The 16,863-nt window shown below is 40.9% G+C and overlaps 1 protein-coding gene across 1 annotated transcript in view; it reads right to left on the minus strand.

Annotated features, from left to right (window-relative positions):
- snd1 (staphylococcal nuclease and tudor domain containing 1) overlaps positions 1 to 16,863 on the minus strand; it is a 177,454-nt gene that overhangs the window by 17,092 nt on the left and 143,499 nt on the right. The window contains exons 19-22 of the mRNA XM_014409598.4: positions 9,677 to 9,800; positions 7,561 to 7,630; positions 4,605 to 4,718; positions 123 to 326 (exon numbers count right to left, since the gene is read on the minus strand). Coding sequence (XP_014265084.1) covers positions 123 to 326; positions 4,605 to 4,718; positions 7,561 to 7,630; positions 9,677 to 9,800 — 512 coding nt within the window. The remainder of the gene's footprint in view (positions 1 to 122; positions 327 to 4,604; positions 4,719 to 7,560; positions 7,631 to 9,676; positions 9,801 to 16,863) is intronic.

Raw genomic sequence — 16,863 nt, forward strand, 5'->3', positions numbered from 1 at the left:
AGCCAATTCACCAAGGGAGAGAAGCAGCATGGAAACAACAGAAACAACAAGGAATTTGTTTTTTTTTTAATCTAACAGTGAGAGCTTGCGTCACCAGCATCACATCTCCTCTCCTCACTTACCATCTTCTGCAGATGCTTCTCCTTACGGACATCCACCATGACTAAGCCCTCTTTGACCAAGCCGAGGCCCACGTCGTCCTTGGTGTCCCCAAACTGTATTGTGACGTGTGGGCAGGTGGCACCCGAGTACTCCACATTCAACAGGCACTGGCTGTTCTGGATGTCTCGCACCACGCAGTCCACCACATCAGCACGGGCGTCCTCCTGAAGAAGCGAGAAGATTTTAAGAAAAGATGAGGAAGGAATGGAAGGTGGTGCAAGAGGGAAACAATTGGGTAGAAATGGATGTTGGATTAAAGAGTGAAAAAATGAAAATTGAGTTGATAATAGAAGAAATGAATAAGAGGGGACAGAGAAAATAAAAGAAAAAAAGATGAAAGAGATAATTAAGTAGGTTATCACTACTGATAGCTCACAAATGCAATCTAGAGACTGATTGAAGCAGTGTAGATGTGCACCAGCCAAACTGTAACATCATTCTGTTGGAAACAAACACTGGTAAATGGGGGGGAAAAACCCTACTGGACAATAATAACACCACCTCATTCATGTCAGTTATACAAATGACAGTTATCTACTCAACCAGCTGAAGAGGCTTTAGTCTGTCTGAAGCATCTACGGTTAGACTCCTATTGAACCTTCTCCTCATCTAGATCAGTCGTCTTCTCCTTTCTTCTTATTCCTCAGGTAGTTACCTCTTCTAATTCCTAACCTTCTCAAATGTGAAAGGCCAGCATTTGTTTGAACATATGGTAAAGAAGGAGGTGGAACAGCTGCAGATCAATCCTGACCTCACGTCCTCCAGCAATCGGGGTGGGGGGGAAAAAAAAAAAAAGAAAAAAAAAAAGGAGCCACAACTTCAAAGGCAAGAAGACACTTAGAAACAAAAATCAGTCCCTGGCTATCATCCATCTCTCCCCTACTCCATCCATCTCTTCGCTTCCCTTCTTTCTCGCCCTGGTCTTGTCTCCATGGCAACCCCCTTCGAACTAGCCGCCCTTGGGTTATGTGCGTGTGTGCGAGTGTGTGCGTGTGTGTGAGCAGGGAAGCTTGTTCTAGGCACAAAACTAAGGGCCTTTTTTGTCCCCGCTCTCCCCCTGGCCAACTTGTCACAGGCGCTGCAGGGAAGCTCGAGGCAACATTGAGAGAGGGGAAAAGAGGAAGAGCGAGTCAGTGTGTGTCAGAAAGTAAGAGAGTGAGGGAGATAAGAGAGACAGCTGATACAGGAGGAAAGGGAAAAACGCAGAGAGAGACTACTATAGAAGAGGAATTGCACTGACACTCGTGAAGAGACGATACAAAATTAATGAGTGCCTTTCAGTGACCCGCTCTCATCCACTGTGTGTAGAACAGACATTTCTGAAGCACTTGAGGGCAACAATGTTTGCATTTGCACCTCAGCTTACATTCGGATACCAAGACACTTCTTTTTTAAAATGACTTGCTTTGAGCGATATTAAAATGCTATGAAGAAAATGTAATTTTTAATAAAAACAACACAAGCCAAACTTCTCAGACAAGATAATGTTACATCTTGTCCCGGCACAAAGCACCTTTTTTTTCTTTTTGAAGCAAAAATTATTTGTCTTCTTTGCGAAAATTTTTTGAAGCAAATTTTGAAAAGAATAAAATAGATGCGTAGTGTCAGCAGGTGTTCTACAGTTTTGTCTAATGAGCTTTGCTTTGGAATTTTAGCTCCCCCCCCAAAAAAAGAAAAAGTGTATTTTTTCCACCGCTTAATTTGCACATCTGTTAATGAGAAGAGATCGATAGCAGTCCAGTGTAAGCGATGCAGTTTAGTACGTGATTGAGTAATTGGATGGAATAGTAGGCTTGTTTATAAGCCACTACCATTAGAAAGTGGCTATTTTGGTTGGAGTGCTTCTTTCTGGCATTTGTTAAAAGAAATAACTTGGGTGTTCATCTTTTCTACAAGAACAGTCTTAGCAAAAAAAGTTTTAATTAGCTGAAAAGGCAAACTAAAGAAAATGGCAAGGCAGCTGAGAGTTCATGATGCACACGAGAAAACTGGATTAATTACTGATAAATGTGTGGTAGATGCTGCTGGAGTGAGATGTCATGGAAATAACACGCTGTGCCTCTTTCCAAATAAAAACTTTAAGTTAGAAGTGTTATTCCTTCATAACAGCAGAACAGTGAGAGTGTACCTTGGCATTTCCCCCCCTACAAAGATATTTTCGCTATATGAAAAGGCATTAGGAGGCAGGAGAATGATCTTATGCTACTGGCAGAACTGTGTTAAGAAAGATATACGACTGACAATGAATGACTCGGGATGGTGAACATCTTGTGTAAAGGTGTCAGGTTGCAGATTGCAAGACAAAGGCAGCAAGCTTTTTTCAAGTGCAGCAGCAAAGGTGTGGTACAAAAGGGGTTGTGGGCTGTCACGTGCTGTCAGTTTGAGTGACGTAGTAAAAGGCTTCAGAAAAAACAGATGGCGGACACAAGAGAAGAGGAAAATGAAAAGAGAAATAGGAAAGAACAGATGCAGACTGACAGAGAGGGGTAAGGTGCATGTCAACCTCCAACATGTGGTTTAGCTTTGTGCGCGTATGTGTGTGTGTCTGCAGGCTGTAAGGTGTAGGTGATGCCTCTGTCCCCTGGGCTGGATCAACAGATGGGCCACTTCATCACTGACTCATGAGACAGGTGACAGCATGCACCCTGGTACCACCTGCTTGTGAACACATGCACTTTTTCTTCTTTTTCTTCCTTTTTAGTGAAAGTGATTCTGTTTTCACATCCAACGATATATTAGGTTACGCTTAAATATTGACGATGCCAGGGATATTAAACAAATTTGATACTGTAGGCCACGTCCAGCCCACAGTATAAACAAGTTTAACTACAAATTTAATCCCTGACAAATTTTAATATATATGAAAAAAAAAAAAATCAATTTCACACAATGTCTGTTTTTAAAAATTTCTAAATGGAAAAAAATGTTGTTTTGAGCTTTAATTGTGAGGAATAAATATGTGACATGACAAAAAAGAATCTGTTAGCTCATTGCACAGACCGTCCTGTCATTGTATAATCTCTTTTTCTTTCTTTCTTTATTTCTGTGAACATTTTTTTTCATCATTTATCTATTATGAGGTTACTTTGGTGAGAGGTCTTCATCAGCAGGAAAAGCTCTAAAACTTTACATTTTAGACTTATTTATAAACTTATTGTAAACTGTATTTTTATCAGATGTCCACTGGGCCAGACTAGACTATTTGGTGGGTTGATTTTCGCCCCCGGGCCTTATGTTTGACATCCCTGTGCTAATCTATCCAGTGGTTTTTAAAGGGGGTGCCGATGTGGATTTGATTGATACTCTGCTATGTTTCCTCACATTCACAAGCCCATTAAAAATACTTTACGCTACATTTTCAAACATAATGATATCAAATTTGCAATTTGACTGTATAACGCAACAGGCTGTCTCACTGATGCACAAAACAAAACAGTTCCTTCAAAGGGTTGCCATGTTTTAGAATAAATGGAGCCTCTTTTGCTTACACTGTTAAGTGCATTTGATAATCTGCGATGCACTATTAAATGCAAATGCATTTAATAGTGCATCGCAGACTACAGCCTCTAAACTGACCGTAAAAATGATTCCACAGCCGTCCTAAACATTTAGACTCTGTTTACTGTAAATGTGTGTGATCATATTATTTTGTGAAAACACGCAAATGCTCCGCACACCGAGTTAAGTGAAATCCAAACCCTGTAAACACTCACTCGAATGCGCCAATCGGGCACATATCAAACGAAAACATGCTTCTGTTTTATTTCTATTCGGGATGCTGCTCGCTCAAAACGCTACCAATCGGTTGACCCCCCATGACACGCGCAAAACACAGTCACTCACACACATACTGAGACATAAACACACACCAGTGGTCACTGGAGGTTGAGAAAACACACTCAGATGTAAACAAGAAGATTAGTGCCGTGGAGGAAAAAAAATGCACTGGTGCTCTGCTATCAGATGGTCAGATGGACGTCCAAGTACACAAACACACAAAGCAACTGGAAGGCTTTTAATCGCTCTGTAACATGAGAAAGTTCGGGCTGCTGAAGCAGCGTGTATATCGAAATCCATCCTATCAAACTGTTAATAAAACCATGTCTGGGCACCCAATTATATTCAAATCTGGTGCAAACAAGTAAATCAATGACTTGGTGTTTGTCATTGTTGTGTCTGCCTTGTACAATATGCATTATGTATGAGCATAATTTTCACTAACACTCGCCTGGAATGACAACTCAACCCCGTCTGTCAGTTGCAGACTTATCGCCCCGTGTGATAAGTGAAACTCAAACAGTTGTCATGTCTTGCCAGGAAAGTCGACTTTCAAACGCTGGCAGAAAATGAGACTGAAGAAGCCGATATCTCAAAGTTAATTTTGAAGCTTTCAGCTGCGACACATATCTCAGCTCTGCGCGCGTGCTCGTCTGTGCACTTACGTCCTGGGGGACCTGGATGAAGGCGAAGGTATACTCGGTGGCCTGTACTGGCAGGGTCCTGGTGCTGAAGGCCGGAGGTATGGGAGCCAGACGGGTGGATGACACAACTTCCCTCTGAATATGAAAGAAGGACAAAAATAACAATCAATACAAAACAAGTTCATTACAAGCTGCCCCATCAATTGCAATCACATAAAAATGGAGTTTGTTTTATTTCCATTTTTTAAGAAATTAGGTCAGTTACAGGATCAGTGAAGCCTCAATGGTATTTCCAAACAGTACAGATTTTAAACCTTAAACTGTTTATGAGTTTCACATTTTGAGATAGTGAACTGTTACCTATATGACCCACACAAAAAAACATAGCTTGTTATCATTGTCTGCTTATTAATTTCTGGCATTCCAGCCCCCATCTCTCAAATAATATTGTATCAATTGTGCCATCTGTACATCTGTACACTGCAGGTCTTAATGCTCAATTCCAATTTTTTGATCAAATCCGATTTTTGTGTCTGCTTGTTCACACTACAAATAAAATGTGACAGCAAACGCGCCCTAGTGCGAACCCTCAAAGCGGCCCGCATGCGCAAAAGAAGACGTCACACACAACGCGCTCTGTTTAGACCCAGAGCAAACAGTATTGTTTGATAGATGGCCCTTAATATAAAGAGTTCGGACTTTACATTTCCCAATTTTTGCTTTAAGTTATTTTGTTATTTACATAATAATGTAAATAACCTAATAATTATTCTTATTGCTGTTTAAGAGAGGAGCAGGGCTTCAAAGGATAGTTGCAGATTTCTGTCAGAATCTATAAATAAAATGTTCACGTTTCTCCAACGTTGTCTTCCCAGCAGTTTCACTGACATCTACGCTGGATGGCCAGGAAGCGTTCGCGATGTCTTCTCGGGCACTTCTCCAGAGCTGATAATTGGCGTCTGTCTTGTGTCAGTGACGTAAAAGACGGATTTAATGCGACTTGACCGTTCAAACAGCAGCCGCTTTCTAAAACATCGGATATGTATCGGATTCAGTACCACATACGAAAGTGACCCATATCGGATTTGTGCCGTTCACACTGTCATACCATGATTGGATATGGGTCACATAGGGTCAAAATGTAGCGTGAACGTAGCTTAAACTAGATTTGCTCTCTAGTTTAGCTACGAGCTAAGAGTAAAGAAAGCAATACATGTCAAATTGATTGTCACCAACAAATGCTTCCAACACCAAATCACAAAAATGAATCTTTAAAGTGCCTATGATAGACATTTCAGGTTGAATTCATTTGTTTTGCACTGACATTACATGGGACCTGCTGTATTCATTCCCAAAACCAGATTTTCTATTCTTGAACTCGACTCTAAGCTACTATAGTGGAGTATTGTAAAACAAGCCATTTTACCTCTGTTCCCCTTGCCTTTAAACCAGCTTTCCCCTAATTGGCTAGCCTTCAGAAACAAAAGGTTTGAAGAGTGGGTCGGTGGGGCCAGAGCTGTGCGTGGGAGATCTTTATTAAGTGCATTTGCTCTCACTGACATCATCCAAAGCAAAAAGTAATAATAAGTTGTCTGAAGCCTGAGGTTTTGGCTCACAGTGACTGCTTGTAGATTATTTAAAAACTTTGGCCATGTTTAATATGAACATCCACTAATGTAACAATACATCTATGACAGAAAGCAAGTACAATAGGTCCCCTTTAAAATGTCACAGAAAAGTCCATAAAAACAACAGTTTTATGCATGTTCACAATACCGATTGTTAGTTCAGTGCTGTGCTTTGACTTGGCTCCCAGATCTTTTTAAAAAATGTATAAAAATTAAAAGTATGCACTGTATGTCAATGTTATGAAGCACTAAACTTGATATATCAACACAGGTAGGGCACACGTGAGCAATAACCAATCACTGATCACCACAGGCTACACTGTGGTGGAAAGTCAGACAAATATGGCCGTTAGAAGTGGGGAGTTAATTTAATGACCCCCATATCTTAGGCTAATGTGTTCACTGGTCTGTACAGTCTAGACAGAGAAAACCTTGAACATTTATTATGGCTAAAATGTTAAGATTTATCGCCGCCATATTCTGGTTTGACAGCACTTTGAACGCGGGCTTTAAAAATGAAATGCCAAAAGTGTTCTGCTGTGTTTTCTAATGATCACGTAATAATTCAGGTACTGACCTGTTCCCGAGCGAGGTTGCAATATTATCAGCTAATAGCCTGAGCCATAAAAATCAAGGCCAGATTGACCCAAACTGAAATGACGCAAAACTACAAAGAATGAGGTACATAGCAGCTTGATTTTTTTCCCCTTTCTGTGTGCCGGGTCAGCCTCGGAGAATCACACTTTCAGCAACATGCCAGGATGCATCACATCTGCCAACCAAACCTCGATGTGTCCCCTGCTCTGAGGTCAGTCACACACTGTGCCGCTCCACTGCATCATGGGAAAACTCCGCAGGGTGGTCGCGGGGGTGGGGGTTGGCTGAATGAGCCACTTGGTGGTATGGTGATGCGAAAGCATGTGTACGCACGTGGGCAGAGACGCAATTGTAACGCGTATGTGAGGATGTAGTGCCTTCGTCATCACGGAGTCACTGAATGAGAATCCTCAGAGAGGGGGGCAGCTCTGTTTTTGTCATAGTTACAGAATGAATAAAAGCAGTCTGCTTCAGTCACATCAAAAGAAAAACTCCAGCTGAATAAATATGGGAACAAGCAAACAACTGGTGACTGAATAGATGGATAATAATGGGAAAAAAAAATCCCTCTTCAGTTACTAAACTCCTTCTGGCTGTTGGGTTTGGCCAGGAAAAAGCACTGCTACTGTGCATATGTTTTGAGCCCTGAACACCAGCACTTTGTTTTATATTCTAATGATGATAATCCATCATTAAGGGACAAAGACAAGAATGTACACGTCAGTCAAATTCATCGTCACAAAGTTACTCACGTTGCCATAGTCAATGTAGAAGACATGGACCTTTGCCGGTGACTCAACTTTCTCCACTCTGGCTCTGTACCTGTAACAGCAAAAAAATAAAAAATAATTGAGAGAGAGACAGAGGGAAGGGGTAGCGGGGAGCAGAGAGAGAGAGAGTATACAGCACAGGGGAAACAGATGAAGACAGAGGGCACAAGAGGAAAAGGAGATGAGTAAATGATTCTGTGCTTATTTCCCTGGGGAGAATGTGTTGGAGGATCTGTCTGTTGTGATCGGAGGAGAGGAGTGGAAGAGGAGGCGGGGTGAGGTGGGACAAAGGGGATCTATCAGGACATAGCAGGGCTGTGCGAATTGCACGGGGGGCTCCATGCAATAAAAGAGAGAAATTTAAACCTATTTTTGCCTTGTAGCAAATAACGTCAGTGCATTAGTGCTAATCAAAAAACCCAGCAGTTTCACTTTGTAACGGTTATATTTTCAAGCGTATCCGACAATCCGAATGAAAATAAACTTGTTATTACAAGGACATACTAATCAGGGTTAAATTAAAGGGGGAAAAAAAACCCTTGAAAACAAAACAACAAAATGCCTCAACAGTGGCTAAATCCTTCCTGTGAATTCTTCAATTCATACAGACGCAACATAAGAACTTGTTTTCCCTCACACTTGTGTCGTTTCATCTGACCATCGCTGACTCTTAACTTTAACAAATGAGCGTGAGGAAGAAAAATTGGCTGCACACCAAGGACAGCAGGAAAAAGTCAAATAATTAGGTCCACATGGGCAAAGACAGAAACGAGAGCACAAAGTTAAAACTGAATAAGTGATTAACAGGAAGACAACAGCAATGGGCACAAAGAACAGGAATGAGAAGAGCAAAAGACAAAGTGACGAGTGACTAATGAACAGTTTTTCTTATTCGCTCTTTTTCCCCCCAATTCACTTTGACTCTGTGGTATTCCGAGAGGCCTTGTAAGGCGACAAATTTCTAATTACTCCCCGAATGAAAGGAGGACATTCCGCATGCATCACAAAATACTTCGATACGGATACAGAGAACAATGAATGTAATTAGCTTGCTGATAAATAATAAAAAATGACAAAGATATCAGATATTTTCCACCTAAAGTGGGGTTCCTGACAGACTTTTTTCCACAAAAAACAGGTTAAAGAAGTGAAAGGTTTACAGCAGATGGTTTGCTATAAATTTGAGCCCTGCCCCGAAAAAACAGGACAGGAAGATGGAAGGAGGGATGGAAGAACGAAAGGACAGCACCTGGGTTGGGGGAACATTTGGTTTTTAATCAGTTTTGTGGTCTTTTTTCACCGTCACCTTCTTGACAGACTCCCTCTCCCTCCCTCGATCACTGTGACTTCTATCTGTCCCATAACCATCTGTAAACTACGAACATCCAGTGAGGAGATGATGAAGAAGTGTGTATGTGAGCTACTGTCAAGCTACTGCTGATTCTGAAGGGCCAAAGCAGTGGCATTGAACTAATTACACCCTGTGGGTGTCTGCAGTCGACACAGGCTTAAATAGAGACAAGGTAAAAATGAAATGTCAGGTGTTCCTGTGAGGGAAATAACTACAGTGTGCAAGCACATATTGTACCTCACAAAAATGTATAAAATAAATGTTTAGTTTCGAGTTTCTTCCCTCAGCTGATAAATCACGCGCCACCATCAAGTTCTTTTTTTCTTCCCTCGGGGCATCTGTTGATACCGAGTATTGTGGTAAAATCCATCAATAAGTTGGCCATCCATTGTATTATGTGATGACACTGATGAAGAAACCAGATACCATCAATCACATCAGCTGACACCTGATCCACATAATAAGGTCAGTGTCACTCCTGACCGGTGCTGTCAAAATTGGGTGATTATTCATTGAGAAAAGAAAACCTGCACCGATCGAACTATTTATACATGCACTGCATCATTCATATCACTGCCTAGAAAACTGAATGTAATGTTTTTTATAATACTGAAGAACAGCAGCTAATAACCCTTGTGTCAAAGGAGAGACGTCTTAATCCTTCCTGTTTGTCATAAGATGACCTGACAATGTTGATAAGGTTGCTATGAGGCTGCTAACATCAGAGGAACTATAACGCATGCTCACCATTCACCATCAGCAAACTTGGCTATACAGTAGTCTCCCCGGCGTGGAGAGTAGGATCCTTCCACTGGTGGCTGGGCGGCGATTTCTGCTCTCATGGTCTCCATCAGATTCTCCAGCTGACTTCCTGATAGGAAATGCATGTGAGATAACAGGTGAGGACTGGAGTTCAACTTACAATTCCAAATGTAATTTGAGTTTTCTTCAAATTATACTCATTACATGCCAGTGGCCAGTTTTTAACATTGTTGTGGTTTCAGTCTTTTCTCCATTTGCATTTCACCCGACTAAAAATGGGACTTTCCACTCTTGATGCAGCAGCAACTAAAAATATGTAACATCTGTGTGTAAAATGGACCTAAAATTCATTCAAATCCTATACAGAGGTGCTGTGATTCCTCCCTTCAGCTGCTGGCAGTATGTGACTGATGGAGGGTGGATCCTGAGGCAGCGGCAGAAAATGAACACGTGTATCTTACCCCATGCAGGGCTCCTAAATAATTGTATGAATATAAATGAAATCAAGTCCGGCGCAGCTTTGTGAGGCATTATGATGCTTCTTGTGAGAGTGAGTATTTTTCTGTCGGCTTGTTTATTCCCTTCATAACCGAATGGTGCAACTTCTAATAATCATTTTCCTTTTTGTTATGAATAAATTAAAAGCATTCCTGCATGCTCGAGTACAATAAGATACTTCAGTTCAAGTTAAATTAAATCACTGCTTTAGAGAATGTACTTTATGCCTTGATTCATATAGACAGACACAATAGGTGTGCTCAAAAAGTTCTGAAAACACATAAGACTTTCAGAAATCTTGACCTCTGACCTTGACCTTGAGGTTACCAAAATTCAAACTTCCCTGAGATTTCTAGCAGAACAGATTCTGTATGAATCAGAAAAATAGATGGTATCAATTTGAAAATTGTACGTTGGCTTGTTCTCGAATTATCGCATTCACAAACTTGGGTGTCTGTGCCGCCTGCCTGGCACGACGACGACAATACCGCATCAGCCTTTTTACATTTGAGGAATACAAACAATCTGATTATGGTGGGTTCCAGTCTGCCATCCTATGCTCTGAATGCACTGAAAAAGCAGGAATTCTTTTGGCCTTTCAAATGCAATCTTTGCTTCCACTTCTTCAAAATGAAAATCAAGTTGAAGGATAGCCCTTTTTTGACATATTGGAGGTGAATCACAGAGGCAGAAGTGCAAGGGGACATGACTTCTACTGAGAGATCTAAAAATAATAGCCACGCTGAAACCCGTCCAGAGGTGCACAAGACGATGACCTTGAATGTAAGATTAGTCAAATTTAAATCAGGCTTATTTTTTTCAACACTTAAGCACGACTGGTGGCTCAGTGGGGGAAAAAAACAAAAAACAAAAACAAAACATTAACGCCTTCAGATACAGATACCAAAACAACCCAAAAACAACCTGCTTCTCTTGTTATGTCTTGACTCTGTTAGAGAAACAGAATTTTAAATTAAGCAAGCCAGCTCTCCCAGTGGGTCTTTATGGCCTATCAAGCCATTATATCATGCGAGGGAGACCTATTATGGTGGATTCACGGCGAGAATGGGGCTGTCGATATGGCGGGAGCTTGAGAAATCAGATTATGAGTCAGGGCTTCATGGATCCAATGACTGCAGTAAGTGGCAGCCTGATTTGCACCCATCAGTTGCAATTGGGGAGCTGATTGTGAACACCACTAAGTATGTGCATCTCCAAGAGAGCCACTTTTCTGGTGTTTGTGTATTATGTACAGTATATTTATTTGTGTATTGCAGAGCATGTTTACACACGCATGTCTATTAGTGTTCGCAAGTGGCTGTGCGTCTTGTGTGTAGAGCTGTATGAAGAGTGTGGAAGCAATTACAGCAGCTAGTTTAGTAAAGTGGCCCATATAAATTTCCATGGTGGTATTTTTAGAGGCCATTTTCACTGATCTACCACCTGGAGGGGGTTTGTGGGCAGGAGCACCAGAATCATGTGCAATGGAGCATCTTTAAAAACATAAATTCATACAATGGGAAAGGAAACTGAGGCAAAAACAAAATTGCATTACACATACAGCACTGTGAAAATGTTGGAGGTTATTCAAGGAAAGCAGAGATGCTTTCGAAAATACTGCAAATAGCTTCCTTTCCTCCCCCCAATAAAAATCACGTAGTAAGCGGTAAACATAACATTCATATCAATATTTTGTGTGACAATACTGCATCTACGCATACACTTACTCCCAGTCTTACAATAGCAGATCCGGATATTTTTAAACCGCATGGATAGAAGAACCTAGCATGTCAGCCTTGGGTAGAAACCCAATTTCTCACCTTGTACATGTGTACTTTTATTTTACAGTATAACTGGGGTATTACAAAAACATGTTTTCTCCCACTAACCTGTTTTCTTGTGTGAAAATAAATGCAGTCAGCGTGTGCATGTATCTGCGTGCAAAATTAGTAGGTGCTGCTTATGCATGTTACTATCAAACAGCTTGGAGGCAGGCACTGCACGCACCTTTTTAAAAAAAAAAAAAATTATTTTTATTTTTTTTTTTTTACTTATGTACTGCTGCGAGTTGTCATTAACACCTAAAATTATTTATGCTTGTGGCGAACAAGAAAACACAAATAATGATGCTGTTTTTCCCACGGTTATCTGTGCCGAGACAGGCAGGCAAGCTGCAAACCAACAGCAGACAGGAAACCTTCATTTGCATGCTGTCAAACCTGGAGAAAAACACCAACGAGGGATACAAAGGGATTGTGGGAGTGTGTAAGAAAAGTTGGGAGCTCAGTTTGATTGTGAGGAGGGGGGGTGGGGGGCGGTCAAGGTGGGGGTGTCCGACACATCACTAGCCACCCACTGGTACAGCAATTGCTAATGAATGCAGCAGAGAGGTGGGGAAGAAGCATCAACACACCAAACAGACCCATCCTCAGCATTTTGTAGAGAAAGCAGTTTTTAGAAAACACATCAGATGAATTGCTTTCTAAACAACTTGCATCATATGGACCAAACACACACGCACGCACACAGGCGGGGTGGTTGCATCATTATACTCCAGCTTTACCACTGTGGCTTGGTGCAGAATAACTAATATTGCAGTGGACTACAGCTTCCACAGTCAGCCACCTCCTTGATTTATTAAGCAAATTAAAAAAGTTAGTGCGTGCGAATGTGTGTGCATTTAATTGAAAATGCTTTATTGATGTAAATGGTATTTACAATACCGAGCAACAGAATGGATTATTTACAGTTTGAACTGGAAGCTGGAGCTTATGAGACCACCATATCACAGATTTTAGCATGAGCATAATTATGCAGACTTCCTAAACAAATCTCACTCTGCAGGTGGGCCTTTTAGTGCCCATCACCTTTATTTCCTCGTGTACACTGCTGTTTGGTACAGTTTGAGCTAAGGGTTCTATTTTCCCTGATGTTTGGAAGAAGAAGAAAATTAACATATTCATATTCACCTCCTGATTCTTATCCTCTAGAAAGAGAATAATGAAGACTATAATACATCCTTATTTACCAGATGCATTTTCTTGCATCACAGTTGAGCTCCAGAACTTTCTTATCTCAGTCTCAACCTGATAGAGTTGCAAACTGACACCGACAGAGCACTCAATAATGTTCATTTCCACATCTGCAGACTGCAAGGTGTGTTCAATTTAGTATGCAGTGTGGGACTCGCGCATTATCATTATTCCGTGTTGGGATTTGAAGGTCTAATTAGGAGTGCAGAATTCTTGGATCTAAGTTCAGAAACACTCCATCCATATGTCCAGGTTTAAGTCTATGCTTGTCCATAGAAGAGCATCAGTGTACTGTCAAGGTGCAAATCACAACACCAATAATAACAAAAGCAACAACAACAACAACAACAAAATGCACATGGAAATAAGGTGGATGTGCAAGGAATTACACACAAATACCTACAATTAGGTCTCCTCTGACTGCAATCAGTGTGGAAGAAAGCTAAAATGAACTTCACAAACTGCAGGTGAGCCCTGACAGAAGTAATTTGCCATCTGGGGTGAATTGAATAAAAGCTTACGCAAGTGCGGAAATTCTGAATGAATAGGAAGAGTCGCATTAGCATGGAAGGACAGCGAGGAAACGCTGCATTACAGCACAAGATTCCCATTTTACGTTGGCATGAAGACAACTAAATATCTGCGTGCAGATTGGGTAAACCATGTCAAGCGTGAGTGCTCATTTTGCGTTGAATGGAGAGCCAAAGTGACGATCTAAAAAGCAGCCAAACCACTGACTGTGTCTTATGGCGGCCAATTTCTTTCTGTCTTCATCTCTTTATTCATCTGTTGTTTATTTCCCACCCCCTCCCTCGTTCTGTAATTTGTTTATTCACCGTTATGGATGCAGCTGTTTGTAAATCATATGTAATTACATTTTGAATGCCCACAGAATAGCGAGGGAACAATTAGGCTTTAAAACAAGAAAACAACCAAAAAGGTGAGCGAAAAAGAGAGAGGGGAGAGAGACTGACATGTTACAGGTTAGTTATGATCATATTTTATTTTTTTGTGGCACACGGTGTGTGAACAAAGGCGAGGGAAAACAAAAAACAAAAAAAACAAACAAAAACAGCAAATCAAGTGCCCTTTCACTACGCATCCCAAGGCTCCACTGAATTCTATTAAGCTGTTTACAAAAGGCATTAAACCCACAGAACGGTAAATAATCACAATATGAAAGGAGCTCAGGCCAGGAGAGCAATGGCTACCTATGAAAGCCTTCCAATTTCCTGGTTTATAAGAATGACAAAATTAGGAGTCAAAGCCGAGAGCATCTATGAAAAGATAACTGCCAGGGAAATAACTGACTGGAGGAGATCCAGACACATAAACCTAGCTACAGCTCAGTCAGATTTATAAAAGCAAAATGGATGGTAAGATCTAGAGGAGACACACAATTACCCCAAAAGCCTTTTTCCCCCTCAGCATTCTCTTTTCTTTTTTTTTTTTACATCAGCATTCTCGCTCATGTTGAAAATGCTGCAGAACCTTTGTTGTGCCCCCTGCCTGGCTAGTCAAAGACTGTGTGGATACATGGATGGTACATCATCTACCATCTGAGAGATTCACAAACACTGAACGGAGCTTAGTTTGCGGTGTTAAATATGCATGAGGTTTGGACAGGCTTCATCCTCTCGGGGTAGAGGAATGGCTGTGTTTCAGGACATGCGAGCAACAATTTCAAGGTAAAAAGGCAGCAATGACAAACAACAAAACACAGCCTCAGTATACAGCGTACTGGCTTGGAAGGCCTGCAGTGAGAGCAAGCACACTGCAAAGCTGTTATGAGATCATTGGCCCCCGTGTTTGGTCAACAAAGAACCTGTAAGGCAATCACCTGCAGACAGTGTGTAAAAGAAAGGCAAAATAGGAAAAAGGCCATTTAATCCCCTTCCTGGCTGATCTTTAAAATATTCTGAGCATCTGCAGCATGTCGAAGGAGGTCAAGCTAGAAAAACAAATGATCGCCCCACCTGACAACTGCTGCTCCACTCCCTCTAGAACGGGATATGGATTATGTCTTGTGATACTCCACCAGCAATAACTCTCTTCCATTTTTCACTTCCTGCCAGACTGGAGTAGTTTTTTTGGTTTTTTTTGAACGGCAAATTACCATTTCTGTAATTGGAAAAGCCATCACTGAGAGAGAAAGCATCTGTGGCTCTCTTTTTGCATCAGTCTCTTCTGTTCTTCTCTCTACCACCTGTCGAGTCTCATTGACTGCAGCTAATGCCTGGATTTGATTGTGGGGAGTTTATATAAGAAGGTCCTTATTCCCCAAATGTGCACATATTTGCACATTTTTGCCCACATTTGGTAGAGTTGATGAGATCCAGATTTAGACCTGCAAGTGGCTCACCACTGTGAAAAGTACCATTCTGCCATTCGGCTTTAGGTAATCGACCTCGAAGTTGACATTAGTGCAAATCGTGCTTACTATGAGTGTGGACAAACATGCTTATTTTCCACCTGAAAAGCAAATGCACCCCACCTCAAACCGACAGGTGAGCTGACCTTTTAGAAGCTAAGTTGCGCATCTGATTTAATAATGAATGCCTTGGGAGGCGGAAGATCATCTTGGCGGGACTTGACCTCTAAATATTGCATCTGCTGCAGTGGCAGGGAGCTGGAAAAGTGAAAAACAAGCCGCATCGGGTGCTTCTTCTCCTGCAACTTTCATTTCCTAGCTTGGTTACTTTGTTCAGTTTATGGTCGAATTGGACTACAACAAGGTCTTGTACACACTTCAGCTGAATTAAATATTAGACATAAAAAGGGAGGAGAACAGGGATACAGAGGCCACAGAAATAACTACTTTTCTTTTTTCAGAGTATGGTCCATTTTGTTTTAATGGCAAAACTCTAATTAGACTGAATTTGAAATTAAAGCTAGTATTGTATTGGAAACAAGTAGCTGAAGCTCAAACATAGTTGTAGTCACATACACTTAGTATAATTATAAAATCATTTACTTTGTAATTTTATTGAACCAAAAAAAGGTTTACTACAATCATTAATGTACCCATCAGAGTAATGCCTGAAAGTTGTTATTTTCCACTGCTAAATTTCTGCAATTTCTCTACTTCAAACTTTAATAAGACTGTTCAACAGAGAACTCATGCTTAACAAAAATTACTTTGTTAAATCTAATGCTTTGGGGGGGAAAACCCAAACAAACAGTATGATATGGCACTGGCACAGAAGTTAATTATCTTAACCCCTGGCTGACTCTGGCACACAGTGTTAAAATTAGACATTTCATCCAAAACACACACAAAAGCCTTTTTCAGTGCACTCTTGCCTTTTTTTTTTTAGTAAGCTGTACTCTGTAGAGTAGTCATCACTTGGCTGCCTTGACATGACATCTAATTATGAGGCCACTCACCCTAATTCATATGAAACGCTATAGTAATTCTTATGTTCTCTTATTGAAATCAACACAGTGAATAAAAAGGGAACTAGCCCAAAAAAAATCTACTTGAACTAAAAAAAAAAGCAATGGAAAAAATAAATTGAACCTAAATTGTAAAAATAATGAAATTCCATTTCAAAAAGCAGGAAAGGACTTGGTCTGAAGTCCAGCCAGACAGTGTTGTTCTGCCTGCATTGCTCCAACAGTAGCTGGGTCCAGCATCATTAG

Source organism: Maylandia zebra, linkage group LG17 (assembly GCF_041146795.1).
Source record: "Maylandia zebra isolate NMK-2024a linkage group LG17, Mzebra_GT3a, whole genome shotgun sequence".
Classification (NCBI taxonomy): Eukaryota; Metazoa; Chordata; class Actinopteri; order Cichliformes; family Cichlidae; genus Maylandia; species Maylandia zebra.